Source organism: Platalea leucorodia, assembly GCF_965183815.1.
Source record: "Platalea leucorodia genome assembly, chromosome: 13".
Taxonomy (NCBI): domain Eukaryota; kingdom Metazoa; phylum Chordata; class Aves; order Pelecaniformes; family Threskiornithidae; genus Platalea; species Platalea leucorodia.
Window position 1 is genome coordinate 1,064,928 of NC_138835.1, and position 27,683 is coordinate 1,092,610.

Here is a 27,683-nt window from a genome sequence, read left to right on the forward strand (position 1 = left end):
TTGGACGGGGCTTTGAGCACCCTGGTCTGGTGGAAGGTGTCCCTGCCCACGGCGGGGGGCTGGAACCAGATGGTCTTTAAGGTCCCTTCCAACCCAAACCGTTCTGTGATTCTATGATAAATCCACCCATCCTCAAATTCCAGTGGCTTGCATCAGGAGCCCCCGGCTGCCCCCTTCGGAGCTGCTCTTACCTTGGTAACGTGGGTAGTGGTGGAAGTGGAGAGGGTTTCTGCAGTGGCACTGAATATGCTGGTGAGCACTTCCTTCCCAGCGGAGCCGCTGGTGATCTGCAGGACAGAGAGCAGCGGTGTCAGCGGGGCTGCCACAGGGGAGCCCCCAGTGCCGGCTGGGAGGGGCTGGGACCTTCCAGGGATGGGATGGGATGGGAAACCATCCCAGGCTGGGACCTTCCCACCGGGATGCACCTACTCAGCCAAGCATGGGAGGGGAGAGCACAGCAAGGGAAAAAAAGATGCTGCATCGTGCTTCCAACTGGACCTGCTTTTTGGGGGGATCCAGGGAGAGGTTTCCACAGCTACCCCAAGCCCAGAGCTGCAGGAAAGGGCCTATGCGGCAGGGAGATGATTTCATGGCTGCGTTCTGCCCTTCCCCGTCCATTCTCACGGCCACCCTAAGTGCAGAGCTCTCAGGCTGCCTCTAGCTTTGTCCGTCCCGCTTTGCATGGCGAGGGCTGGGAAGGCTGCACGGGCCCGGCCACGCAGCGCCAGGCGTGTTCTCCCTGCTGCACAAAGTGACGAGCCTGGGGCAGCGTCAGGCGCTGCTGATGGCCACCACCTCCACTGGGAGTCAGGCGACTGAGTGTGGCCTTGGGTGGCCAGGCAGGACTCCCAGGGCTAAAGGTATCTCAGCCCGCTGTGAGACTTCACCAGGGACTGGGCTATTTTTTCGGAATTACCCTCCTCCAGCAGATGCTCAAGGTGCATCTGGCACAGGAGAAAGGCCACGGGCAGGGGGTCCCCTGCCACCTCACTCCCCAACCTTCTGAGCACCATTCTGCTCTTCCCAGTACCAACACACCAGCCAAGGGTGCCAGTGCTGGGAACGCGGGAGGGGGCCCTGTGGGACCAACCCCAGCCCATCCCCAGCCCCGCAGGGCCCCCTCCCTCCCTCCCCACCACTTGGCCTGGCTGATGGTGCCACGTCCCCCCCCTCACCGGTGAGAGGGAGCGAAGGTCTGTCGTGGGAACGGCCCCTTTCCCAGCCTTGATGCTGTGATCCTGAAAGAAGAGCAGACGGGCACGTTGGCTTGGATGCAACGCAGGGGCAAACGTGGCAGGTCACCCTCCGCGGACATCCCTGGTGGGGCAGGGTCCCCCCCCAGCACAGCTGGCTCTGGTCACCCTCCCCGGAGCAGAGGGACCACAGGGGACAGCGGCTTCCCCACCTCGAGGGGCCAGCCCCGCTTACTGAGGTCGCCAGCGCTGTCTCTGCGGTGCCAGCGTGAGCCGTGGCTGTGGCGTCCTTGCTGCCCGGGGTGCCTCCATCCACCTGCCGGGGCAAAAGAAACCTGGTGAGCCTGGGGGTGCCAGGGAGGGGGTGACACTCGCAGGGACGGTGCGGCTGTCCTTGCTGCCAGAGGAAGCCGGGGAGGGCCATGATGCCACGGACACGTGCGGTGCAGCATGTATGGTGGGCGTCACCCTCTGGAGACGTCTCCATGTGCCAGCGCTGCCCAGCGGCATGGCAGATGGGGACAGGGACGCACACAGGATATGTCTGGATGGGCTTTGGTTTGATGTTTTGGGGACTCCAGCAAGACAAGGGTGAGCAGAGGCCCCCGACCAGCCCGCTCGGCCACCTGCCCTCCCAGCGCTGCTGCCTGGGGACAGGTTTTGCTGGACTGAGGCTCGGCAGAGCCATCGGGGAGCACGGCCACAGGAGGATGGAGCCACCACGTCACCTGGGCTGCGTCTGTGGTGCCAACCCGGTGGGGAGCGGAGCCGTCTGCTTCAGGCTTCTTCATGCCCGGCCGCAGGCCGATGGCCACAGCATCCGTTTTCGGGGCTGATGACTGCAGAAGAAACACAGTAAGTCAGGCACTGGGGCACGATGCCAACGGCCCGGAGTGCTCCTTGGGCACCAGCCCCCAGGAGCAGAGCATCCCTGCCCCACTCCTCAGCAAGGGCCACACACGTATGACGTCCTGCAAGTGTCACGCCGAGCCCTACCTGGGCAAAGAGCAGAGGCCAGGCTGCGGCCCTGGGCAGAGGGCCACCACGCAAAGTGCCCTGTGTGACTGGGCAAATCAGTCCTGACGCTCCGTCCCTGGGGTTTTCAGGGATTTTTTGATAGGTGTATAGACACCATGGGTTAGGTCAAACTGGTCTTCAAAAGGTGGGTGAGACCCACCAAATCCATTTCACTCGTGCCCTGCTGCAGGTCCCGGCGGCAGTGGTTACACTTGGGGTGCCAGAAGCTTGGGGAATGGAGATGGGTTTCCAGCACTCCCCTGCTACAAGAAACTGGAGCTGCCAAGGGCTCCTGCAGCGGGGATGCTTAGCCAGGGCTTGGCATTCCCAAGCCAACAGCCTCCCCTGCCCAGCGCCAGCCATGGGGCACCATGGAGCTGATCACCCATGCCCACGGCCCCGCTGCAACCCTGGAGCCCACGACATTGGATGCTCTGCCCGTGGGTTTCCAGGCTGGCTCAGAGAAAGCTCCCTCTAATTCTGCAGCTTTTTCCTGGCTCCAGGTCTGGACTCACCCTGGCAGCTCCAGGCAGCGTTGGGGACTTACCTGCCAGGGCTGGAGGGCTGCCCCGGCGCTGACCGGGCAGGAGAGGGCCCTGGCCCGGCGCAGAAGCAAGGCTATGTTTCGTCTGAGCTGGGGCTGGCTCTACCATCCTCTCCCTGTGGCGTACACTCAACTTCCACATGCGTGCCGCATGCATTTTTCTTAGCCCCGTTACAATCACTCCCGCCACAGGAGCGACCCTCCACGAGCTTTGGAGCGGCTCCCACAGGCTGCGCTGTAAATCCCTCCCAGCCCCGGCATGACCAGAGGGGTTAGCTGGCAGCACGTTTCTCTTCACTACACAAACTGGTCACCGACTTCATGCAAAACACAAGGACAGAGCCGCTGGTTAGTGACACGTGCCCTCCCCAGCTGCTGCCACGCTGCGGTGGTGCGAGGGACAGGGCAGGCAGCCAAAGGCAGGGCACTCAGAGATGACGTTGACTTCTCCTGGTTAGCAGACGCACAAAACACACGACAGAGCCATGCAACACAGACGACAGCATGCATCGGGGAAGACAGCTACGCCGGAGAGGAGCCTGGGGATGTCTGAAAGCGAGCATGCTCTTCCAAACCAGTGTGGGAGTGCACACCAGCAAGGCAATACCAGGCACCAAGACAAGGAACACGGAGGCGTGATGGCACTGAGAGTCTCGGTGGAATGGCGTCCCTGTGTACCTCTAGCTGGGAGACATCTGGGCTGGGCTGGGAGACCTTCTCCCCGCCTTTGCCATCCTCTTCCAGTCTGGGAACTGCTTTGTCAGTGTGCTGGAAGGAAACCAGGCCTTCGTCTTCCGTTTCACTCTTGTCCTTGTCCAGCTCGGGCAGGCTCCGGGAGATGTCCTCAAAGGCTGTGCCGTGGAAGTCACCGATCACTGTGAAGTCCACCTCTGCTTCCAGGCTGGAGGTTGAACTGACCGTGATGCTGGAGCACTTGCGCTCGATGGCCAGGTGGTTGTCCTTCAGAAAGACCGAGTCCTTCTCCTGGTCCTGCTCCTCATCGCCGGTGTCACTCTCGGGAGCCCTGTGCCGAGGCGGCTTAGCTTTCTCCTCAGCGCCCTCCCTCAAGCCCGCTCTCTGAATGAGACACAATGGCGGAGAGAGACGGAGACAGTGAGCACCGCGTGGCGCGGCAGCGCTGGCAGTGCCGACGGGGGCGAGGGGAGGAGGAGGAGGAGGAGGAGGAGGAGGAGAAAGAAGGCTGCAGCAAACATCACAGAGTAAAGTCAAACACAACTCAAGCATGGAGACTGAAACCTTTCTGACAGCAGCGACTTTGCAGGGGTGGGGTGGGGTGGGGGGAGAAGGGTTATTCAGCCTGACTTTGCCAAAAGTCTGTTGGTAATTAATCATCTCAGAAAAGGGTCAGTCACACAGAAAAGCTGGGCCAGCTTGGAGGCACGTCCGTGCACCCGGTGGAAGCAGATGTAGGCAAAACAACAGGTCTGTTAAGAGACATTCAGAAACAGCTCAGACGCCAGTGCTATCGTACGTCAGTAAGGTTGGGCACTCAAAAAAAAACAAACGAAGGGAAAGAAAGAGAGAAGAGTTTGAAAGAAAAGGGCCCCATCAGCCACGCACGGTGAAGGAGAAGCAGAGGAGTGTGCCAATTCCACTGAGCATCGGCGTGGGCCCTGCAGAGCATCGCCCCAGGGGAGGAGGACCAGCCCCGCCAGGGCGGCCCACCAGCCCTGCCCGCCGGGGCGGCTGCCCGTGCCGGGGCTGAATCTGCCCCACCAACACAACGCTCCCCCGCCGGAGGCCTCACGCAGCCGGGGGGGAGTCTGAGGGACGACCTGGTTGAGTGTTTGGTCAGTGTAATTGACAGCACGATCAGAGCCAAGGGATGACCTCCCTCCATTAGCTCTTCTCCAGACATGGACATACCTCTCAACTCCGCCATCAGAGGGTACGTTTCCCCTCGCCACACTTTGCCATGAAGCCATGGGAAATCTTGACCCATTGCTGGACTTTGCATCTCGCTCTCGGCAGTTCTCCCTTAGGAACAGCTCTAAGCCCACCGATGCCAGAGGAACCCCACCTCCTGGACTCTGGTCCAAGCGTTTGCAGCCAGAGCCGTCCCCCCAACGGGCCAGGCTGTGCTGGCCCAGCCTTCCCTTGGCGCTGCTGGGAGGTTGAGAGGTATGAGAAACAGGGTGTCAAACAAACTCAGGGGGAACACACCTGCATACATGTTTGTGTGTGTGTGTATGTATAAATATATACATAACAGCTCTGCAATGGGGAGGGGAGCTGGAAGCACACAGCCCTCAGCTGGTTAAGGTGAGCTTTCATACTACGGTAAGAAGCAGTTAGTAAAACAGCACTGAGACCTGGAAGACCACTGGAACAGCAGTCTTTAAATTCTCCTCTTTCGGGCTGGATTTTACTGACGGGTCAGATAAATCCTTCTCTTCCCCACTTGGTTCCTGAGATTTGCTCTGGATTAGAGAAAATGGTTAGTTGTAAGGAAATGATCTCTACAGGAGCTGATCTAGAGCTTACAAGAGCGAAGAAAGCTATTTCATCATCCAGCCACCAGCTTGCTGAAGACAGGGGAGGGTGGGTGAGGCCGGGGAGCTAAGCAAGAAGGGATATCAACGTAAGAAATGCAAGGGTGAAGCTGGAAGCGTGGGCACGCCGCTGCTAGGTGTGCGTGCGTGTCCGTGACGGAGTCGCAGCTCCTTCAGCCACCCCCCGTCTCCCTTTCTTGCTCCTGGACATGAAGCTTGGGTGCCCGCTCTTGGCTTTAGTGAGCGGCATTCTCCAGGGAGCCAAAATGTCGGGGGGGGTCACAAAACAAAAGCTGATGAACCGACTGGCCAGCGGGTCTGCATTCAGCAAATAAGCCTGACCACACACACATACATAAAAGGACAGGGGATGCAAAGCGACTGCTGTCAGTCAATGGATGTGTGAGGAGCCACTGAACATGATAATAAAGAGCCACACAACATGCGCATGAACTTTCCGTCCGGACAGTTCATTGGAAGAGTTACCACGGCTTCTGCCAGTGTGAGTTCGCAGCCAGAGTCGGGGGAGGCCAGGTCAGCACTGTCTTCTCCTTCGTGCTCCAGGTCAACAGAAACATCTTCCTTCAGAGAGAGAGGCTGGGAGTTGTCTCCTGAACCAGCCCCTTGCTCGAGGGCCAAGGAGCCCACGCCGGACGCGGGTGCCACCGGAGTGACCGGCACCGCCGGCAGCGAGGCGAGGCCTCTGTTCAGAAGCACGTCCTGTGCCAGACCCGTCTTCTCCTTTGCTTTTGCTGATGTCTCAGCTTCAGGCACACGCTCCTGTCCCTCCTGGGCTGCCCTTCGCTCTGCTTCGCTTTGCTCGAACATCTTAATCTTAGAGGCCACTGAGGTTTTCCTGTAGTTCTCGCCGTCCTGCCAGCTACCTGGGGCCACAGTGACATCTCCATGCTCCTGGGACACGGCTCCTGTCCTCCCGGCCACGCCACCAGACGCAGGCTCTATTTGATGCAGCCCACTGCTTGCTTGCAGCTCTCCCCCGCCTTCACAGATCAAGGTGAAGAGCTGGTCCGTCTTGCTTCCCTGACACAATCCTGCTGCAGGGGAGCGGGAGTGCGGGACATCAGCAGCTTCTCTGGGAGGAGACTTATCCTGCGCTGGCTGCCCCGGAGCAAGGTCGCTGTCTCTGGCGGTTTCTCCTGCTGCAGGGCTCCTGCCCTGCCAATCTTGTCCCGCATTGAACTCCAAGTCCCAGGGTGGCTCTTGCGCTTTGGGATCTGCAGTGTGGAGCAGCCCTCCAGCCATGGGACCCTCTTGGGGCAGGTCTCTTGTTATGGCCTCGGTCTGTTGTTCTGGTTCTTCTCCCCTGGGAGGCAGCTCTTCCATGCAAGGGCTTTTGTCATGGGACAATTCTTCCATCCCACGGCCTTCACCTCTGGTCAGCTTCCCTGGTGTGGGCCCTGTGCCCTGGGAGAGCTCTTTTATCATGGGCTTCTCCTCCTGGAGCAGCTCTTCTGTGGCAGGGACTTCGCTCTGGGTTGCCCTCGCTGTGACAGGGTCCGTGTCCTGGGCCACCTCCCCTGTGGCCGGGTCTCTGGCCTGGATCGGCTCTGCTGCAGCGTCTGTGCTTTGGGGTAGTCCTCCTGCAACGGGACTTGCACCGTGGTGTGGTTTCCATGTAGCAAAGCCCATGTCTTGGGGTTCTTCAGATTCAGGATCGGCACCCCTGGGTGTCGCCACCTCTGCTACAGGGCTCACGTCCTCGGGTGCTCCTTTGCCTCCTACAGCGCTTGCCTCCTTGCGTGCCACCTCCGCTGAGGGGTTCGCGTCCTTGGGTATGCCCACACCTCTTACAGGGCTGGTACGCTGGGACAGGTCTCTGCCCTCAGGCTCAGTGCCTGGGGCTGGCTCCGCAGGGACAGGGCCGGACTGCTGGGGAAAGGGCGGAGGGGCAGGAGGCCTGGGTTTATCCCCCTCCGACCCCGCGGTGGTGGGAGGGTGGCCCTGCCACGGCACAACTGACGGAGGCGACTTGGTCTCTATCTCTTCCATCTGAAGAACCACTCTGGCACTTTCCTCCTTGTCGCTGTCTGCTCCAGTCCTTCCTGAGAGCCCCTCCAGTGCCGTGCAGATGTCCGGGCTCTGTACTGGGCTCCCTCCGTGCTCCTCAGCCCTGCGGCTGTCCCCTGCCAGGCCACACGGCTTCAAGCCTCCCACTGGGCTTCGCAGCTCCATCTCCTCCGGTCCCACCTCTCGGGCACACGGTAGGGCTTCAGCTCCCTCGGGTGCCTCGCAGCCTCTCGGCCCAGCAGATGCTCTCTCCCGCTGTAGGGGCGGCCCTTCCTCCCGCCCCGAGGAGGGGCGTCCTGCCAGGCTGGTCCCATCACAGCCTGTCCCGGGCTGCTCCGCTGCTTCGGCAGGTTTTCCAGACACTGCCCCGTGTTGCTGACTTGCTGAGGAAGGGGCTTGGAACCCTTCTGCCACAGGTGCCGCGTGGTTCACGGTGGCTTCTGGACTCTCCTCCAAGCCAAGCCGTCCACCAGTCTCCGAGGGCAGGTGTGTTTTACTGTCCTTCGCCTCTCCCTCTGGATCTCCTAAGTAGATGATCCTCTGGGTCGCAGAAGACTCCGAGCTGTCGTCGCTAGCCTTCACTTTAATTTTAACGAGCTCCGTGGCTGCGGCCGGCACTCTGGCCTCCTGCTTCCTGGAGGCTGCAGAAGCACGCTCCTTGGAGACCACCTCGCTTTCTGCCTGGGGAGGCTCTGGCCCCAAAATCTTGGCCCTTTGCCTCTCTTCAGGCTGCTGACATGGCTTGGGCGGACCTGGCTTATCGGTGGTTGCTTCCTCGCCCTGCTCTTGGGGCTCTTTCTCTGCGCTCTCAGCTGGCAGGCGCTCTGCCTCCCGCCTGGGCTCCCCCCTGGTTTCCTTCTCATAGACCTCATCCTCCCAGACAGACTCAAAATCCTCTGGGCTAGCGATCATTTTTGCTCTCATCCGGGTATCCAGGGCTGCATCTGCTGGCTCTTCCCGGCCTGCCACTTCCTTGGCTTTCCCTACTGCCATCTCCACTTTCGATACGCTCGCGCTCATTTTCACCTCTGAGGCGCCTGCATGTGCTTCTTCTTTCTTGACTCCCAGAGCTTTCTTTAGAGCTACCGTTTCCAGCCTAGGAGTTTCTCTCTCTATAAATACCCAATGCTCCGAGCCCTGCATTGCAATTGGAGCAAGAAGAGTTAGCATCAAACATACCTTACCTAACTGCTGACGACTGCTGTCCTGAGTAACAGAAAGCTGATCTGCCTCAGACAGGGCTGACTAAATTATTATTATTCATGCAAGAGTTGAGGCAGGGTCTATACAAAGAGCTTGGCAACTCGCTGACGGAGAGAAGGGACTGAAAATAAGGGGGCTGATGCGGTGATGGGGACCGAGCCCCCCTCTCCTCTCCAGGGACCGTGCTTTGCTCTGGGCGGTGGCGCACTGACATACCTGCGATACCTGCAGCTTTGCTGGAAGTACAGAAGTGGGAGCAGTGCTCCCAGCAGACACATTAGCAGCCATCGGGGCATCTCTCATGCGGCAGGGGAACACAGCTGGTTAAACCCAGCTGGGACTCCCCATCTGACTCCTGTTTTCAGCTGGCTTTAGCAATCTCCGTGAGCAAAGGGTGAGATTTCTCTGTAGGCAACGCTCTGTGTTTTGAGCAGCTTCACTCTTCATCCACGTGCCCTAAGACTATGTCAGACTGCCAGGAGCACGAGCAAGAAAAGGAACCACCATTAGGCATCAGAAAGGCCCTTTCCGCTTCTTACCAGCAGCTGCAGCTCAGATTCACTCCAAAGTCCATCCTTCTTTTCCAGCTCGCCAGGGAAATCTCATCAGAAGCAACTATTTAGCAAAGGTTTCTAGCAATGCTGAAACCAAGTGGTTCAGAAAATGTAACCTGTAAAAGGTTACCTGTGAAATGCAAAAGACCACAGGCTTGGCGCTGAGACAGCTACGGGTACTGCAGCAAGGACCAAGCAAAGGCTGCGGAGCACCCTGCAGCGAGGAGAGCGCGGGCGTGCGACCTGCCACGCGGCGTGTCCGTGCCGCTGCGCAGGGGAGGACGCTCGATCGCCGTTCCTACCTACACTTCGTACATTCACGCGCTTGTCCTGCAAGACAGCTAAAGGCTTCACGAGTGCCAAGAACAAAGCACTGCTAAAATTCAACCACTTGTGGAACACAAGGTAGAAAATAACCCATGAGAAGACAGCAGCAGGAAAATATCTGCACCGATGAGGAAGCCCAGCGGCCTCCCCAGCCATCCTACTGCAGGCAGCACAGGCGCGAAGGGCAATGCTGTGGGCACGGTCCTGCGGAGCTCACCGCAGGGCTGGCGCTGTGACACGGGCTGCCCGGGCACCCGCCCGCGGGCAGAGCCAGCGTCACCTCCGCAGGCTGGGCCAGGCCGACGCTCCGGGGCAGCGGGGTGTGCTCCAGCCCCGGTGAGCGGGGGGCTGGCTGCCCGCTCCCCGCTCAGACTAGGAAAAAAATCCCTGAAGAGGTGAGCCGTGCTCCACGCAGGGGTGTCAGGGTGAATATCTGGAGCAGTTGCACCCGAAATGGAAACCTAATAACTGATATTGAGTAAGGGGAAACAGGGGGGCAGAGGGAAGCAGAGCGAGAGGGAAGGGAAAAGAAGATGAGATTAGAGGAGAGAGAGAAAGGAGGAGAACCATTTACTAGTGGAAGGGCTTCCACAAGGAGGGGAATCAGAAATTGGTGAAAGCCCCCGGCACAAAAACGCCACCTCCCAGCTCCTGCCTTCTTTAGCAGGTGCCGAAGGAAGCGAAGCTCCCTAGGCACAGCGCCCCAGGCCTTGCCCTGGCAGCAGCCGGGCAAGCAGCAGACCTCACGCCTGCCCCGGGCTCTGGCCAGAGCGTGGCTGTCCCCTGAAAATCGCCGAGTGCCAGCAGGGCTGCGCCTGGGAGGGGGCACCACGGGGGCTGCGCGCGGGTACGGCCCGCCGCTGGCCCCCTGCGAGGGCGCCGAGCCGCCCCAGGGCAGCGGCTTTCGCGCTGCCGGGACAGCCGCTGGGATGGCACACGTGCATCGCAAGCCGTGCCACACGCAGGGCAGTAAGGGCACCCTCCTCCGCAGATGGAAGACGGACCCTTGCCAGGGACTCTGCCACGGCACCTGCACCCTGCCACAGCCCCGCAGCCCTGCGCACCCGTGCTGGAGGAGCCAGGTCTTCAGGAGACCTGCCCCGCGCCAGCTCCCTACAGCATCGCTCGCACAAGCCTCTCCGACATCCCTTTACCCTGCGCTCCCAAGCACTGTCTGCTCTCCAGGTCCTGTCCTCCACACCTGCCTCCAACCCAGGTTTTATTTCTTCCTAGCCCGTGGAAATCGCAACAGAGGCAGTCGGTGACTGCCAGGAGCACCAGGTTGCACGTAGGTCTTTCACAGCTGGGTTTGACCCACGAAAGCAACATTATCACTAACTCGGCGGCTGCAGTGGGCCTGCCGGGAAGCCCAGGTTGGTCTCTGGCATTCCCTCAACACCGGTTGCTGTGAGCCCTGTTGAAGCCCGAGGCTGTGCCCAAGCCCTCACTCCCGCCCACGCTGCCTCCCGGGGACGCGCTCCAGCCAGCCCAGGTCCTGGCTCCGGCTGGGCTGGCAGGGCACAGCCTGCCGACGCTGGCGACTTCAGCACTAAGGGAGACGACAGGGAGCGAGAGTGGGACCAGCCTCGCCCCTGCCCCTGGCTCGGCTGCGCCCGGCCTGACGCTGCTCCCGCTCCGCTGTCCTCCCTAGGGGCACTCAGGCAGGACGTGCACCCCAGCACCGCTGGGCACCACGCCGCGGCGTGGCTGGGCCCAGCCACACCAGAACCAAGTCTCAAAGACCAGTTTTCTTCTGCTCAGTGGTATCTTCTCAGGCTGTCCTGGGAAACAACCACCATCACGTGAGATAAACCCTGCATGCAAGCAGTGCCGAGAGCCCTCATTCCTCAGCCGTGGGCGCTGCGCAAAGACATCGAAGGCAGCATGACCCTGCTTTGCATAGGCATAAATCCAACATTTCTGGTGCCTCCAGAGATGCCCTATTTCAGGGTGCCTGGGCCTGGGGAACTCTAACTGTAGCCAAAGTGAAAGGAAAGCACAAGGGATTGCTAAAGACAGCTTGTAGCTGCCTGCCTGCTTGCACCTGGAGCGGACGCCCACGGAGCGCCTGTGCCATAGGGTCAGCGCTGCCTTGGGACCCCCAGCACTGGCCTCCAGCACGGCCCCTCGCCCACACAGCCAGCCCTGGGGGTGCACAGCAGGGCTCCACTGGAAGGCCTCTCCCAGGACCCTGTCTCACAGCCCAGAAGAAACAGTCGGGAGTGGATTTCACCAACAACCCCATCCCGGCGAGGGATCCTGCCCGTTGCTGGCGAGGGGACCCACCCAGGGGGGCCAGCAAAGGGCTCAAGCTGTGCTCAGAGGGCAGGAGCCACCTCGGCAGGCCGAGGGCCCCACGGGGGGCAAACTGTGAGAGCGAGGGGTGGGGAGAGAAGGAGGATGGTGACAACCTCAGGAGAGGAGACAAGGCTTTTCTGCGTGAAAGACTCCATGCTTAGGGAAGCTCCGTGCTCAGATGTAAAATCGTCTAGGGTGTCCTCTTCCATCGTCTGTGCCAGCACGGAAACCCCAGCACCCACAGGGAAAGAGAGAGAGAGACAGACAGAGAGACAGAGAGAGAGAGAGAGAGAGAGAAAGCACATGAGAAGGGATGAAGGAACAAATGGTGGGTGGGTGGGTGGATGGACGGATGAACAGAGGTCACTGCTATGCCAGCTCTAGATGCTCCATTTCCATCTCTGCTCTTATATATTTGCTTGTAAAAGAGATGTGGGTTGAAATCCCTCAGTGCTTTGACGAGGGGCTGTGAGCTCACCTCTGCCTGGGTCACCCTGCAGCCCCGGGCCTCCGGTCAGCGCTGGGGACCAGCGGGCGCACGTGCACGCCACGACCCCCCCGCAGAGAGCCCCTGGCCCAGCCGCCCCGCAGCGCCGCGCACCCTCCTCGCGGCCCGGCCCCACGTCCCCGCTTGCTCCGCGAGGCTGTCCCGGGAGGGAGCCAGGGCAAAGCGGGCCCTGCGCTTGGCGTCCGCCCTGCCTGCAGCCATGCCCGCTGGTGCGGGCACAGGACTGGCTCCAGAGCCCTCGTGAGGGAGGGAACACCGCGGAGGGGACGGCAAGCAGGGAGGGTCCCTGGCAGGGAGAGGGCACCCAGGCTGGCAGCGGGGATGCCCTTGCCGCACGCTGCCTGCACCGAGCCAGCCGCACGCTGCCTGCACCGAGCCAGCCAGGAACCCGGCACCACAGAGCACCCAGCTGCGCCACATCCACGCCCCTCACACAGCACCGGGGGCCCTGCGTGTCCTGGCACCCCCAGTTCCAGCTCCCCAGGCGCCTTCCTTTCACACTCGCGGTCCCACCGCAAAGCCACAGGCAAAATGGCAGGAGGGGGGGACGCGCGTGCGGGATGCCGGTGCGGCACCGCTCACCCCCCCGCCTACTCCCACCACCCAGGTCCCGGCTGGTGAAAGCACGATGGGGCACCCGGTCCTGCTCTGCTGGGGCCACCCCTTGGGCAAGAGCTGCACCGGGCACCACCACACAGCAGCCCTGCTGGTACGAGGGGTGAGGAAAGCCCCATCTCATGGGCCAAGAAAGCCACAGCCCAGCTCTCAGGTACCCCCAAAACACAGCCCTCCGGAGAAGAATGAGAAGCTCAACCCCATGGGCACAAGGGGAGATCACTTCCAGCAATATGAAAACGGTTCGCTCGTTACAAAACAGAGACGCTGGCCTGGCCAAAGGCCCCCGGGTCCCCGCCAGGTAATTTCCACCGTGCTCCCCCAGGGCAGCAGGGGAGGCAGCGACCCAGAGCCCAACAGCTGAGGAACATCCCCCTGCGAACAGCCGGATCCCCTCCATAAGAGAAGCAGTGGAACAAACCTCGCTGGCCTTTTCTGGGGTTCCCTTTGGTGTTTCATCCTCGTGCTTGGGTGAGGAAGAGGCTGGTGAGGAAGGCAGCCTCCTGTCCCGGTCCCTGTGAACCAGCTTGCTGTTGGGCTCCTTCAGGGTCCGTTTCAGCTCATTGATGCTGGCCTGATGCTTCAGCAAAACATCTTCTGGCTTGTCTAAAAACTTGGGGAAGGAGAGAGGAAGATAACTATGATTAAAGTGCCAGCCAAGGCAACAGAGATGAGCAGGGGCACTGGGAGGGTTTGCTTCACACTGGGCTTGAATTTAGGGTCTCAAGAGCCAAATGAAGAGCGAGTCAGAGCACCCTGGTCTGCAGTCCTCGCTAAGACCATTGCAGGGAGCAGCAAAAAAGCAGCACGTGGCAGAACGCGCGCGGCAGGCTTCCCTCCGCGAAGGGCACAGCACGCCCCTGCGGCATCGCCAGCACGGCCTGCGGAGGACAAGCTAAGCCACCGGGAGGAAGAGAGCGGGGTCTCCCCGGGATCAGCAAGGGATCGGGCCCTGTTGGAAATACCAGCAGCCTCCTCTGCTGCTCTCCCGTGCCAGGCACAAAGGGAGCCCGAGCCTCTGTCCCGGCAGGGCAGGAAACCGGCATTTCCAACGGAGCTCCTTCGAAGTGGGCTTTGCCAAAGGGCAGGTGCTCAGGGGCTGGTCAGAGACGTCCAGCGTGGATCCAAGCCGGGGTCGCCATGGACCAGCCTGGGCCCGACGGCAGCCTGGGGTGGGGGCTGGCCCGCTGTGGAGAGGACAGCTCAGAGCGCTCAAGTGCAAGGTGGGGTTTAGGCGTTAGAGCATCGTTTTGTGACGGTACAGGCACCAGGGTGGCTCCCCTCGTCCTGCCGCAGAGGTGGGCAAACTGGCTCGGAGCAAGAACCAGCAAGAGCAAGGACCCTGGCTTCTGCATCAAACTTAAACTCAAACCTCTTTTGAGGTTCGAAAGGAGTCACCTAAAACACCTCCCCGGTATTGCTCCACAGCAACAGCCCAGAGACCCCGGAGAGTCCCATGAAAAACCCTACCAAATTTTCCAGATCCTGAAGGCTCAGCGCAACTCATGAACAAACTCCCCCCGGGGACCCGCGTGGCCGAGCCGTGGCGAAGCGCTTCGTGGTTTGCCCACCTCTGGGCTCGGGGTGCGCCGGGCGAGCAGCACATGCACATGCAGCGGGGTAAGCAATGACGTGGGCAGGGGAGGGACCGGGACCGGTGCCCACCGCCCCAGCGGGGTCTGCCCTGCGGTGCCGAGCGGGACGGCGAGGACTGGGTGGTGCCAGTGCAGCAAACCCCATCGCCTGGCCGCGTTTGCCCCCATCGACAGCTCCAGTGCGGACCTACGTCCCACTGCGAGCGGAGAGGGAACCCCTGGGGAGCAGCCATGGATTTTAGGCTGGGATGAATCATTCCTGATGAGGGGCTACCGCGGACACAGGAGGTTGTGCAGAGGAGGGCACAGCCTCCCTCTTCTCTGCGACAGCCCACTCTCAGGCCGGGCAGATGCAGGCAGCTGCCCTCTGGCACAGGGATGGGTGCCAGCGCCTGCCCCCCCAGGCAGCTGAGCGGGCGCTGAAGGCAGCTCAGAGACTCATTTGCCCCCGGCGGGGCGGGACGGCAGCCGCAGCGCTGCGAGGAGCTCCAGCCCGGCTCTGCGCGGAGGGGAGCCACGCTGCGGGAGCGGGGGGCTGCGGGAGAGCAGAGCCGCCGGGCAGGGCGGTGACGGAGGCAGTTTGGGTCAGGCAAAAGCAGAGCACGGGTCGGGGCGCCAGCGGGAGCGATGGGACCAGCCTCCACAGGGGAGCTGGGGCTGCAGGGCCGGACGGAGAGGAGACACGAGGCGAGGACATGGCGGAGTCAGTAACACGAGCAGAAGCCAGGTCTTCCCAACGGGCCAAGGACTCAGCGCGGGGGCCTGGCCGTTGCGCCTCGGGAGGGCTCTTGCTCACACGCACGATTAGGACTACCTTACTTAGTGGGATAGAAGATGCCGTGTGCGTGCTGGGGCAGATCCCCAGCTGTCTGCTCATCGGGCTTCTCTAGCATCCAACCCCCCGCCTCGGTGCATCTTGTATTCCAGTAAATAGGGTGACACACAGTGTGGCTTTGGAAAGGATGGACAATATGATGCACCGATGAGGACTAAGATACTCCAGAGAGAGAATACCTCCTGCTTGTGCCTGGGGGTTGTTTCGTGCTCCGGCTGGCAGCAGAGAGAGGGTTAAAAGTAACCAGCAGAGTCAGTCGAGGGAACTTGTCACAAACATCACAGTTAAGTTGAGGGGCTGGTAGTGCGCAGAAGGACCGGACCCCCCTCCCCTCGCAGCGCGGGGCTGAAATGGGCTGGGGTGTCCCTGGGCCAGCCCGGCGGCCAGGGCAGGGAGTGGGTGGGCTGTGCCTGGGCAGTGGCGGGCACCGGTGCGCCTGGCCTGTCCCCATCCCCATCCCTGTCCCTGTCCCGGAGCAGGGCTGCTCCCAGGTCCAGCCCTGCCTGGGGATGAGCCCCGAGAGCACCTGGAGGGCGCTGGGGAATCAGAGTTGAGCCGAGCCCCTGTGACAGCCCCATTTCCACCGGTGAGGCCAAATCTGTGTCCCAAGGGTCCCACCAGCCTGGGGCACAGCCGGCAGAGACAGGGCTGGAGGGGACTGTGCCCCGAGGTGACCCTTCCTGCCTGCAGCCCAGCCCTGCTGCCTGTGCCCGGTCCCCTGCCTGCCCTCTCCGGGTGTGAGCCAGCCTACCCACCCACCTCCACCCTCCTCTGCCCGCCTCGTCTGTACCTTCAGCTCCTTGATTTTCGTTGGCGTGGTCACCTCCTCGTCCTCCGTCTCGGACCGTCTCCTGCTGCCAAACTCACCATCCTCATCCTGCTTCTCGCCCTCCACCCTGGCGTCGTGGTTCTCGCTGACAGAGGCTGGGCGCGAGAACTCTGCTCGTGGGGGAGAGCCCGGGTCACCCCAGCCCTGCCCCCCCCAACCCCCACCCCAGCCCCTGCCCCCCACCCTGCCAGCTCAGCCCAGGGGGCCGAGGAGCCCTGAACGCCCCGCAGCGGGGACGGCCGCAGGGGTCCCAGGGCACAGGGAGCCGGGGGGAGCCCCGTCCCCGAGCTGCCCGACCCCAGCCCTGCCATGTCCCCCTGCTCACGCACACTCTGAGCTACCACTTGGGGTGGGGACAAACCCCCTGCCATGGGGATGCGGTTGGGGACAGCCTCCAGAAGGAAGCCTGATGGCTGCCATAACCCTGCCAAATGAGCCGAACAGCTCGCAGAGACGAGCCGAACAGCATCCCCCTCGCTCCCGCCAGCGGACCAATCTCCCTCCCCCTCCCCAATTTGGGGCATACCTCCGTCAAGGCTGCGAGACATGGTGTACCGTTTGCTGGAGGAGCGCTCGAAGAAGGGAGCCGGGCGGTCGATGAGGGCGCTGGCCTGCCGCGTCTGCGCCTGCGTCCGCCCGCTGTAGCGAAACTTGGAGCCCATCACCAGGAAGCCCTTGGGGGGTGGCTCTGGGGACACCAGCCTGGGGGTGAGAGGGGGGGAGCGCCGTCAGCGAGCCCCAGCCGTGCCCCCCGGCGCTGCCCCCCACCTCTACCCACTGCGGCAGAGGCAGGAGCACGTCTGCCGCCGAGAAGGGAGGCATGAAGAAGGTCTCCTCACCTGAAGAAGGTGTGATGCTCTATGCAGACCTTCCAGAGACGCTTGGCGGAGCGGTGGTTGGGCAGCTTGAAGCCAATGGTGCTCTCAAACTGTTCGTACTTGGGGGAGACAGAGACATGCCGTTACAGGCAGATCCTGCCCTAGAGGACATGCTGGGATGGGATTGCCTCGCCAGGGCCCTCAGGTTCCCCTGGCAGGAGCCAGGACCATGCAAAAAAAAGTCTTCAAAGCAGTGCTGGAGAGGCCCATGCAACGCCCCACTGGGTGGTGGGATCACGCCCCCGCACTTCTGGCCTAAGCACTTTCCTCAACTGTAAATGGCTTTTCAGTGCAAAATAAATTCCCTCAAGACACAAAACCTTTTACAGCTCGTTTTGGCAAGAGGGCATCACTCTCCATTTTAGATGCAGTGTCCTCGCCCTCCTGCCTGCTGGGAAACGTGGGTGGAAATGCATTCTCCCATCAGTGCACATAAAAGTGAGAAGAGTGAAAATGAAGTTGGAAAACGAATGAAAAAGCCTCCTGATGTTTTTTTGTGAAGCACGGAAGACACATCAAAAATGGCCCTCAACCTCCCTTCCTGGGCGACCTCCCTACACCAGCGGGGTCACGGTGTCCGGCGGGAGGGGAAAGGAGCCTGGGGTGCCCTCAGCCTGCTGAAGTCATTTTGCCAGCGACAAAATGAGAGCACGAACAGGAAAGCACTTGCTGCAAGCCTCCATACGCCCCAGGAGATGTGCTCTCTTGGCCAGCGTGGTCGTTAACTCGGGACCCTTGGGGCAGAGGCTGGAGCCAGGCGAGGACCTCCCCGCCAGGCAGCCCCAGCCCAGCAGAGCAGGCACCCTGCCGTGCCCCGGGGCCGCGCTGGCGCATGGCACCCACCTCACCCGGGCGGATCTTGATGTAGAAGTTGCTCCTCTTGTAGGAAATTTTGAGGATCTTGGGCCAGGCGAAGCGGTTGATCCTCAGCCGGTCCCTGTAGATGAGGAGGCCGTTGGCGCAGACGCCCAGCATGATGTCGATGCCCTCTGAGTCCTGGAGGAGGCAAGAGGGACAGGAGGGGACTGCTGAGCTGCCCAGTAAGAACCAGTCCGGCCAGCAATGCCACACTCCCTCCTGCTCAGTGCTCTGCTACAGGGGACTGGCTGACAGAGAGGTCACTGAATCACAGACTGGTTGAGGTTGGATCTCTGGAGGTCCTCTGGTCCAACGTGGGGCCACCCAGAGCCAGCCAGCCAAGGACTGTGTCCTTGTTGAACCTTCATCGTGGGAGGAAGGGGCTGGGCAGGGAGGGGTGTGCAGGCAGCAGGGCAGGATGGAGTGGCGCTGGCCATCGCTCTGGCAGCCCCACGGCCCCGTACCTTGGCGTGGTGCAGGTCCACCCCGTACATGGAGAGCTTCTTGGCATTCTCCAGAAAGTGGATCTCCGCTTCCCCGGGGGTCATTCCCCTGCAGGGAGACAGAGACGGGGACACATGGCCGGGTGCCCCACCAGGCGTGGGCCAGCTGCCCGGTGCCTTCCTCACCACCAGCCCGTCCTCTCCTGGGGCTCACCGGTAGGTCTTGTGCAACTCCATGATGCGCTCCTCCAGCTCCCGCGTCTGGTTGGGGGCGAAGCGGAGCTCGCTGACATAGTTGCCCACATGTTCCTCAGCATCGTAGTCACCCAGCTCGGCTTGCACGGCGTAGGAGCCCAGCAGGGCATGCGTGACAAAGGAGCAGGGCAGACGCCCCGTGATGATGTCCGCACGGAGCTGCAGGCACAGGTAGTATCTGCAGGAGGGGCAGAGGGTGAGCGCGGGGCGGAGGCACGTGCCCTCTGCAGCAGGCTGGGGCTCCCCGGGAAGCCGCAGCATGCATCCCACCTTGCACTGCTCTCTGTGGGGACTGCCACCTCCCACGCCACCTTCCTGGCCCGGCTCTGCGTGACTTAGACATGCCACAGGCAGCGGGAGGGCAGCGAGCCCCCAGACATCCCCCTGCCCGAGCCCTGCCCCTCCACATGCTCCCAGCCGGTCCCTGGGGAGCTGCTCCGGCAGCCATGCCCGTGGAGGGGTGGTCCTCACCTTGTGATGTCCTCCGTGAGCTGGGCAGGGTCCGGAGGGTAAAACTTCACAGTGAAGGCGAAGTTCCAGGGCCCGCCTAGGGAGGGGAAAGAGCAGTAAGGGCAGCACCCACGCTGGCTGCACGCAGGCGTGCAGGAGCACCCGGGTATCCACTAAGGGTCCCACGACTCCCCCCGAGCCCGGCATGGGGCAGGGACAAGGAGGCTCCAGAAGGTGCTGGGAGAACAGCCATCAGGACACCAGCACGACTTGGTTAATCCTCCCCAAACAGCTGGGGAGAGAAAAGCATCACAACTTCAGGAGCCATCAGCTCAGCGTGACTCCAACGTCACAGCAAAGGCCTCACTTGTCCCAGAAGGTGACACCTGGGGCAACAGCCCTTTTGCTGCCCCAGCAAGGCATCATGGGCAAAGGCACCCCAGGACCTGTCCCAGCAAGCCCCCACTGTTCCCCCCATCCCTGTCCTCCCTGCTCAGGGCAGGTGGGGATGGCGCCCAGAGAGGGACCAGGTCTCAGCCAGCTCTCCGGTGGCATAGATGGGGTCCTTTGCCCCCCACGCCTGTCATGAGTAAGAGGAGAGGTGGGTAACAGGCAGCCAAACGAGCAGCAGCATCCCTGTCCCCCAGCCAGCTCCAGGGCAGGTGGGGAAGGGACCCGCTGGAGGACAGCCACAGCCGAGCCATCCAGGAGCCCCGCGGGATGCCCCAGGGCTGGGGAGGATGGACCCTCCCCGGGCACTTACTGCGGATCTGCTTCTTGATCTCCTTGGAGGGGTCCAGCCAGTTCTGCAAGGAGGAGACAGCAGGTCAGGGGGGTCCCAGCACGGAAGGGGCGGCCCCAGAGGGACCCCCAGTGCTCACCTTCTGGCTGTCTGAGTCGCAGAAGGTGAGGCCGAAGTAGTCCTTCTCCAGGAGGTTGAGGTGCTCACAGACCATGTCAAAGAGGACCTGGCCTCGGGCGTGCTTCTGTCGGAGACATGGAGAGACTGATGGTGAGCCCGCTCCCTTGTGCTCCTGGAGACCCAGCAGGCGCAGGCAGCACCCACTGGGTGCAGGCAGGGAGCACTGGGGAGGGTCAGGGCAGCCCTGGCCCTGCAGGCGACCACCAAGAGGTGCTGGGCTGCCTTTGAGAGCAGCCCTCTCACCCGGCAGCACCGCTTTGGGGACACCCAGGCGGTCCCGGGGCTGCGGGGACGGGGCACGGTCAAGCCCAGCCATGGGCCGGGGAGCCGGTGCCCACCCACCATCACACCAGGAGACAGTGATGCCAAACCAGAGAGGGGTCCAGCCAGCCCAGGCACCTCCGCTCCGGACCAGCAAGCTGGGACAAATGCGCCCCAGAGCTCGCGGCGGCCGGTGCTGCCCATGGGACACGCTCCTTCCCCACACCCTCCCCGCTGGTGGCGGTGGCGGCTGGGTGCCGAAGCACGGCATGACAAACGAGAGCCACGAAGAGCCCGAGCCATGCGCAGGGCTGGAGGGCACCCTCGTTTTCTGGTTCTTTGAGGTCCCCTGAATTTCCCTTCATTACCGGTGGTAGCGAGGCCCAGGCTTGCTCATGGAGATGGAAGAACAACCCCTCCCACGTGTGTTTCTCCCCTCTTTACAGCCTTCCAGCCTGGCAGCTCCCATCTCCCCTCTCCAAGGCACCCACTTACCGGAGCACCTTCCCCACGCGCCCCGGGGATGGCAGCCCAGGGCACCAAGCAGCACAGCCCCGGCAGCTCGCTGCCCCCAGCTGCGACCCTGGGCTCCTGCTGCCCCGCCAAGCTCTTCCAGCCGCGGCACTCACCCGTCCTGGGTCTCCTCCCTGCTGACCCGGGTTTTGAAGGCAAGGGCTCACCCATGGCATGTGCCGGGGTGTCGCGCTGAACAGTTTGAGTCCCCTTTTTGAGTTTTACTGAATAAAGCCTTAATTAAGCATGCAGGCAAGGCACAACTATTCCCATGGGGCCCGCAAGAAAGAAAGAAGTGCAGCACCAGCTTTCTATGCTAACCCTCTCCCCGATGCCCCAGGTGGCTTTTTGAGAGAGCAGCAGCTCTCTAAATGTCGATCCCATCCTCTGCACCGCAACAGCAGAGAGCTCATCCTTACCCGGGCCCGGCGAGGGGCATTGCTCTGCTCAGGCAGCCGCCAGCGAGCCTGCAACCCGCGTCTCTGCTTGCGCACAGGTTTTGCTTGGCAAATGCTACGGGGAGGGACGACCCCACCGGGGCTTGTGCAAGCCGCTCCTGTGCCCCGTGAGCCCCCACCGTCCCTGGGGCGCTCCGCTCTTTTTCTTCTTCAGAACGGCTTTTATCTTCGTGACAACCCATCTTTCCATGGCTTTGTGACAAATTTTACCACTAAAGCAACAGTCGTGGCTGCTGGAGCGTGGAGATCAAAGGCCCTGCTGCCTGTGCCACGGGCAGGGGGCCAGACCCCGCCACCGCCGGCCGCCTCGGGGTGCCCACAGCGAGCAGGCAGCCCCGCTCCTTACATTCACCAGTCCTGCACAGCCGCGACCCGGGGGAGGCAGGACCTGCAGACAGATGCAGGCCTGCTCTGTGCGCCCAGCTCCGAGCTGCTGCCAACAAAAACCCGCCTGCCCACTCGCCAGCAGCAAGTGCAAAGGTCTCCCTGGCAAAGGCTCCGGGATTGCTGCTCCTGGACAACCTCAGCTTTTGCATTTTTAAGCAAAGTTACCAGTCCTTAAAAATGTCCCTCCCACCAGGACGATGCCGCGGGTCAGAGCAGCGCTGCCTTCCCCAACCTGCAGGCAGGAGACAGCGAGCGCTGGGGACAGAAATGGGCGCTCCCGGCAAGAACTTCTCCTCCCAGCTGCCTTTGCCCCTGCGGCAGGGCCACGGGACCCTTCCACAAAAACCAGCCTCAACTCCTGATTTAATCCCGGCCGCCCCCCAGCCTGTCCTAGAAAGGAGAGCAGCCCTGCAGCATCGCCCGGTGCCAAGGCACTGCATCCTCGTGTGTGCAGCTCCAAGGATGCGCACGTGCATCCCCCTTAGGTACGCATGCACACACGCGCACGATGCTGCCAGGCTCTGACACACCTCCCCATGCCGTCCCTGGCCTGCTGGCTTTACGGGGAGGGACAGCAAGGGATGAGAAGATGGATGCAGCGAGGACGGACATACACCCGCCTGGGGCAGCCACGCGGGTCCACGCGTGTCGGCCTCTTCGTGCCAACACGTGCGCACGCATCCTTCGCCTTAGCACGCGGGACAGCCAGCGCTCTGCGCTCTTGAGGTGTCGGCGGACAGGCTGGCGCAGGGATGTCGTGCGCATACTGTCAGGCAGAGCTCCATCCCCCATCTATTAAGCTTCTGCTTTTTAGACGCTGTTTTCTATTGTGAGTAGCTGCCAAATTTGGATTCACTGGGCTGAAATTCCCTGCTAGGGTCTGTCTCTCCAGATTTTTTTCCTGATTTTGACATTTCAACTTAAACAACTATTTCTGTGGATCGTCTTCCCTAGGAGAAAGGTACTACAAAGCTGTTCTTGGAAGAGCCCTGACATCAGGGACTCGCCGGGCTGAGACGTGTCCCCCCCTTGGTGCCAGCGCAGCCCCCTGAGGCTGGGACTCACCTCCACCTCGCATTCGTACTCGGAGGCATCGAGCAGGGTCACTCTGCAGAGGGCACTCTTCACTTTCTTGGTTTTCTGGGGTGACTTCTGGGTCTTGCTGGGGGTTGTTTTGTCAGAGAGCCCGTCCGTCTCGCTGTAGTCCTTCTCCTCCATCTCTGTGCCCTGGAGCAGGGAGACACACAGGGTTACCTGGCACCACTGCTGGGATGGACGGACAGACAGATGGGGAAAGCCCTCCAACAGCAGGCAGAAGGGCGCAGCTGACGGGGGGGAGCCTGATGACCTCTTGGGAGTCCACAGCCCAGCCCAGTTCCCCCACCCCACGCCGCTGGCACAACCAGGGTCCCTGGAAAATGGGCGCCCGTGAGCCCGGGGTCAGCTCAGCACCCGAAACCTCCCTGCCCAACTGCCTGGCGCAGCAGGCAGGGCCAGGGCAGCACCGTGCCGGCGGGCAGCGGCGCAGCTCCCTGGCGGCTCCGAGGCCGACATCGGGGTGCAGCCGCTGCTCCCAGCCCTGTCAAGGGCAGCTCGGTCCTGGGACACGGGGCCACCCGCTCCCTCCCCCGCCCCGGCTGGCAGCCGCGGCAGTGCCATTTCCAGCACAGTCAGCACTTCGGGCTGCCGTACTGCTCCTTCTGCCTGCCCTGCCTGCAAGGACCCGTACAGGCAGCTGGGATGCAGCTGGCAGAGCCCATCCACTGCCCTGGTCATAGGGGCCTCCCCTCCGGGATGCCCCCCTGGGGCTGACAGCGCAGGGGAGGTGCCCACCTCACCGGGCTCCCTGCAGCCCCCGCGCTGCAGCAAGGACACGGTGATGGGCAGCAGAGAGCAGTGGCACGTCCCCTTCCTCTGCCGCACCCTCCTCTCTGCCACATCTCAGGGCACACAGCCGTCACCCACTCACCGGCTCCGTATTTCGGGCATCGGACGGTGCCCCGGGCTTCTCATTGGCCTCAGCGTCCCGGCCGGCGGGGCTGGCGGCTGCGGCGGTGGGGCCGTGTGCGGCCGCCTCCAGTTGCTGCTGCGGAGCCTCCTCCTGCGCGTTCTTCACCTCCGAACCGGGGCCCGTCTCCGTTGTCATGGCCACTTGTCACCCTGCTCTGCCACCGCCACCCACAAGGAGAGACAAGAGGCGTCACCCACGCGCACGGGGATGGAGGATGCCGGCCGGCAGCCAGCAGCCCGGGATGCCCCGGCCGCATGGGCAGGCGTGGGACCTGCCCGTCTCTGCCCGCTGCCTGCATGCACAGATCCGCTGCCAGCCAGCTCCCTCTCTGCTCCGGGAGGTGGCTTCGCAAAGGGCCGGTGGCAGCAGCACAAGATGTCAGGATTTCATACTCAGTTGAGCTGGAGAAGAGGTGTGGGGAGGGACAGCGGTGGCAGGGCCCCACCGTGACCAGGGCACAGGGCTCACGCCCCATCCCCGCACACACAGCAGGGAGCAGGGCTGGCCGTAGCCCCCTGCTCCCCCAGCCCCGGGGCCTTCGGGACCTTCCCTAGTATTTTTTAATGAGTGGAAGGGTTTATTCTGGGAAGAAAAACCAGGCTGTGAGTCAGGTTAAAGGCTGCACTGACACAGCAAATTGTAAACATGGACAACTCCACATACTGCATCCGGGATGGCTGGTTTTTTCCCCTCCGGACTTCCCAGCAGCAGCAGCCCACTGGGTTCCCACGGCCAGCGTGGCCAGACCCTGCGTGGCGGCGGGACAAAGCCTGCCTGCAGCTCCAGCTGCCTGCCCCATGCGAGATGCAAAAACAAACCCGGGGCCAGGAACAGGGAAGGGGAAGGCACTTTCCGTGCTGGGGTGCTCAGTAACATGTTTTTGCAACTTTTATGTTTTTGAAACCTTTATGCAAATGCAGCACGGGGCTGGCGAGGGCTCCTGGGATGGTCCACGCGTGCACGGGTCATCGAGCACCCTTTGTGACCGTCACCCATCCGCCACTCGGGCTGCTCAGGCCCCACCAGCTCCCCACCGCCGGGCTCCCCGGGCCGTGTCCAGCCGCGCAGGACCAGCTGGGATCGCTGCCACCAGAGTGCCTGGGGGCTGCGGCTGGACGAGCTGGCTCCGTCGGCAGCATCTGCCCACAGTCCCATCACCCACCTTGCCCACAGAGCAGCCACACAAGCAGCCCTGAATAATGCCTGCGACACCAGAAAAACTGCACTTTTTTGGCATGTGGAAGCCCACAGGGGAAATTTCCGATTCCCGTTTCTGGAATGACAGCCCACGTGGCATGGGCAGGGAGCCGGCTTCTCCCTGGGCTGCCAAACCCCAGGCTTTGCCCCAGCCCCGGCAGTGCTAACGCAGGGATGAGGTCCCAGCACAGCTCCAGGCCACGGACCCGGCCACCCTGGGGCTGGAGGAGGTGCTTGGTGACATGACATCCCACCACCATCACCTCCTCTAAGTCCCAATTACCTAAACGCTGTTCTAGCAGGTATGGGAGAGCAAGAGCCTGGTCAGGACCACGACCTAAGGCAGCCAGGGAAAGACCACTTTTAGAATCACAGAATAGTTTGGGTTGGAAGGGATCTTCAAAGACCATCTAGTCCGACCCCCCTGCCGTGGGCAGGGACATCTTTCACCAGATCCCCTTGCTCAAAGCCCCGTCCAACCTGGCCTTGAACACTTCCAATGATGGGGCATCCACAGCTTCTCTGGGTAACCTGCTCCGGTGTCTCACCACCCTCATCATAAAACATTTCTTCCTTATGTCCAGTCTAACCCTCCCCTCTTTCAGTTTAAAACCATTGCCCCTTGTCCTGTCCCTACAGGCCCTGGTAAAAAGTCTGTCCCCATCTTCCTTATCAGCCCCCTTTAAGCACTGAGAGGCCCCAATAAGGTCTCCCTGGGGCCTTCTCTTCTCCAGGCTGAACAACCCCAGCCCTCAGCCTCTCTCCATAGCAGAGGTGCTCCAGCCCTCGGACCATTTCCATGGCCTCCTCTGGCCCCGCTCCAACAGGGCCACGTCTGTCTTGCACTGGGGACCCCCGAGCTGGACGCAGGGCTCCAGGGGGTCTCCCCAGAGCAGAGCAGGGGGGCAGAATCCCCTCCCTCGCCCTGCTGGCCATGCTGCGGGGATGCAGCCCAGGAGACGGTTGGCTTTCTGGGCTGCAAGCGCACATTGCCGGCTCACATCCAATTTGTCACCCACCAGTGTCCCCAGGTCCTTCTCTGCAGGGCTGCTCTCAACCCATCCATCCCCAGTCTGTGCTGGTACTGGGGATTGCCCTGACCCAGGCACAGGACCTTGCACTTGGCCTGGTTGAACTTCATGAGGTTCTCATGGGCCCACTCCTCCAGCCTGCCAAGGACCCTCCGGAGGGCATCCCGTCCCTCTGGATGGCATCGCGTCCCTCTGCCGAACCAACTGCACCGCTCAGTGCGGTGCCATCCGCGGACTTGCTGACTTTCTTTTACAAAGAAAGCACAGCTCACACCACAGCTCCCGTCCCACCTCTGCCTTTCAGGTGTCCTCAGCGCAATGGGGAGATGTGAAACCTTACCCAGAAAAACTGCTAAAACTGGCTCCCGGGGGTGGGAGAGGACAGCCAGGAGGCGAGGGAAGGGACGGGCAGAGGAGATGGAGCGGGTCTGCCTGCGCCTCCCGCAGCCCTCTCCCTGGCCCAGCGGGCAGTAACGGTGCTGCTGGCCACGCTGGCCGTGCAAGCGCTGTGCCTCACCGCAGAGGGACTTGGTTTGCCCCAAAAGAGCCGGGATTTCACCCCCCCGCCCCAGCGCCACGCTCTCCTGGCCAGAACAGGCAGGACAACCTGCCACCAGCCCCCAAGAAACATCAGCTCAGCGTCTCCTAACAGACCCCAGTGCTCGGCTGAGGGCACGAGAAGATTTCAAAGGTCACCAGTGGTTTATTTTTTCCGCAGAGGAAACAGGGCTGCTCTTTTTCCACTGCAAATTCAAGCAGTTGCACGCTCCCAGCTCCAATCCCTGTGTGGATCATTCCCAACCGCTTCCGTTTGGATCTCAGCGTGTGAATTTTTTAATCGACGTGAAATCTCTAAAATGACAACCATCACTTTGGGCCAAAAACCCGCTGAGTTTTTCGCTTGAGATTTCTAAACTTTTTTCCAAACTGTTTTTACCCTGCACTGGCAAGCACCGCTCCCTGAGGAAACGATGGGGCTTGTTTCAGGGTGGCAGGCTGGGAACTCATCCCACCCCTCCCAGCCAGTCCTGCTTTTGCACATTAAGCTCCAGTTCAAACCTTCTAACGATGGGGAAGGAGCCTGATCCAGAGACGCTGACTGCCAGCTGAAGCAGGTGAGAGCGTGGCACAGGAGGGCCGGGGTGGCGGAGCCCCAGCAAAGTGGCCTGGCAAGCCCCCAGGGACCATCTCCCTGCTCCCATCGTGGCCCCCCAGGAGACCCCGATGTGGGGGGCCATGGGCCCCGGCATGCTGCCAAAGGGACATATTTGCCATCACAAACCTTTAGAAGAGGTTTAGACTACAACTACAGCAAACTTGATTGAGACCAGTGGAAACGCTGTCCCAAATCATAGAATCATGGAATCACAGAACGGTTTGGGTTGGAAGGGACCTTAAAGATCATACGTTTCCAACCCCCCGCCGTGGGCAGGGACACCTTCCACCAGACCAGGGTGCTCAAAGCCCCGTCCAACCTGGCCCTGGACACCGCCAGGGATGGGGCAGCCCCAGCTTCTCTGGGCAGCCTGTGCCAGTGCCTCACCACCCTCATGGTGGAGAATTTCTTCCTTAAATCTAACCTAAATCTGCCTCTCTCAGTTTAAAGCCATTGCCCCTTGTCCTGTCACTGCGGGCCCTTGGAACAGGTCCCTCCCCAGCTTTCCTGCAGGCCCCTTCGGGCGCTGGGAGGCTGCTGGAAGGTCTGCCCGCAGCCTTCCCTGCTCCAGGCTGAGCACCCCCGGCTCTCAGCCTGTCCTCGCAGCAGAGCTGCTCCAGCCCCTGATCACCTTCGTGGCCTCCTCTGGCCCCGCTCCAACAGCTCCATGTCCTTAAATAATTTAATTTGTTTCTAACTATTACCCACAGCAGGAGCAGGACCCAATCCTGCAGGGCAGGCAGCCTGCTTGGGCTGTCCCAGCCCTTCCCAGCACCTAGCCTTGCTCACGCCTGTTCCCTCGGG

At 61.8% G+C, this 27,683-nt stretch overlaps 1 protein-coding gene across 1 annotated transcript in view; it reads right to left on the minus strand.

The window, feature by feature from the left end:
* EPB41L1 (erythrocyte membrane protein band 4.1 like 1) overlaps nt 1–27,683 on the minus strand; it is a 63,378-nt gene that overhangs the window by 3,929 nt on the left and 31,766 nt on the right. The window contains exons 3-21 of the mRNA XM_082325587.1: nt 23,454–23,649; nt 22,550–22,711; nt 19,825–19,929; nt 19,707–19,749; nt 18,965–19,040; nt 18,453–18,671; nt 18,260–18,347; nt 17,781–17,933; nt 16,899–16,996; nt 16,586–16,761; nt 16,021–16,169; nt 13,222–13,413; nt 5,754–5,822; nt 5,088–5,195; nt 3,433–3,831; nt 1,922–2,032; nt 1,429–1,509; nt 1,176–1,238; nt 192–287 (exon numbers count right to left, since the gene is read on the minus strand). Of these exons, the coding sequence (XP_082181713.1) occupies nt 192–287; nt 1,176–1,238; nt 1,429–1,509; nt 1,922–2,032; nt 3,433–3,831; nt 5,088–5,195; nt 5,754–5,822; nt 13,222–13,413; nt 16,021–16,169; nt 16,586–16,761; nt 16,899–16,996; nt 17,781–17,933; nt 18,260–18,347; nt 18,453–18,671; nt 18,965–19,040; nt 19,707–19,749; nt 19,825–19,929; nt 22,550–22,711; nt 23,454–23,630 (2,565 nt within the window). The 5' untranslated portion in view covers nt 23,631–23,649. The remainder of the gene's footprint in view (nt 1–191; nt 288–1,175; nt 1,239–1,428; nt 1,510–1,921; nt 2,033–3,432; nt 3,832–5,087; nt 5,196–5,753; nt 5,823–13,221; nt 13,414–16,020; nt 16,170–16,585; nt 16,762–16,898; nt 16,997–17,780; nt 17,934–18,259; nt 18,348–18,452; nt 18,672–18,964; nt 19,041–19,706; nt 19,750–19,824; nt 19,930–22,549; nt 22,712–23,453; nt 23,650–27,683) is intronic.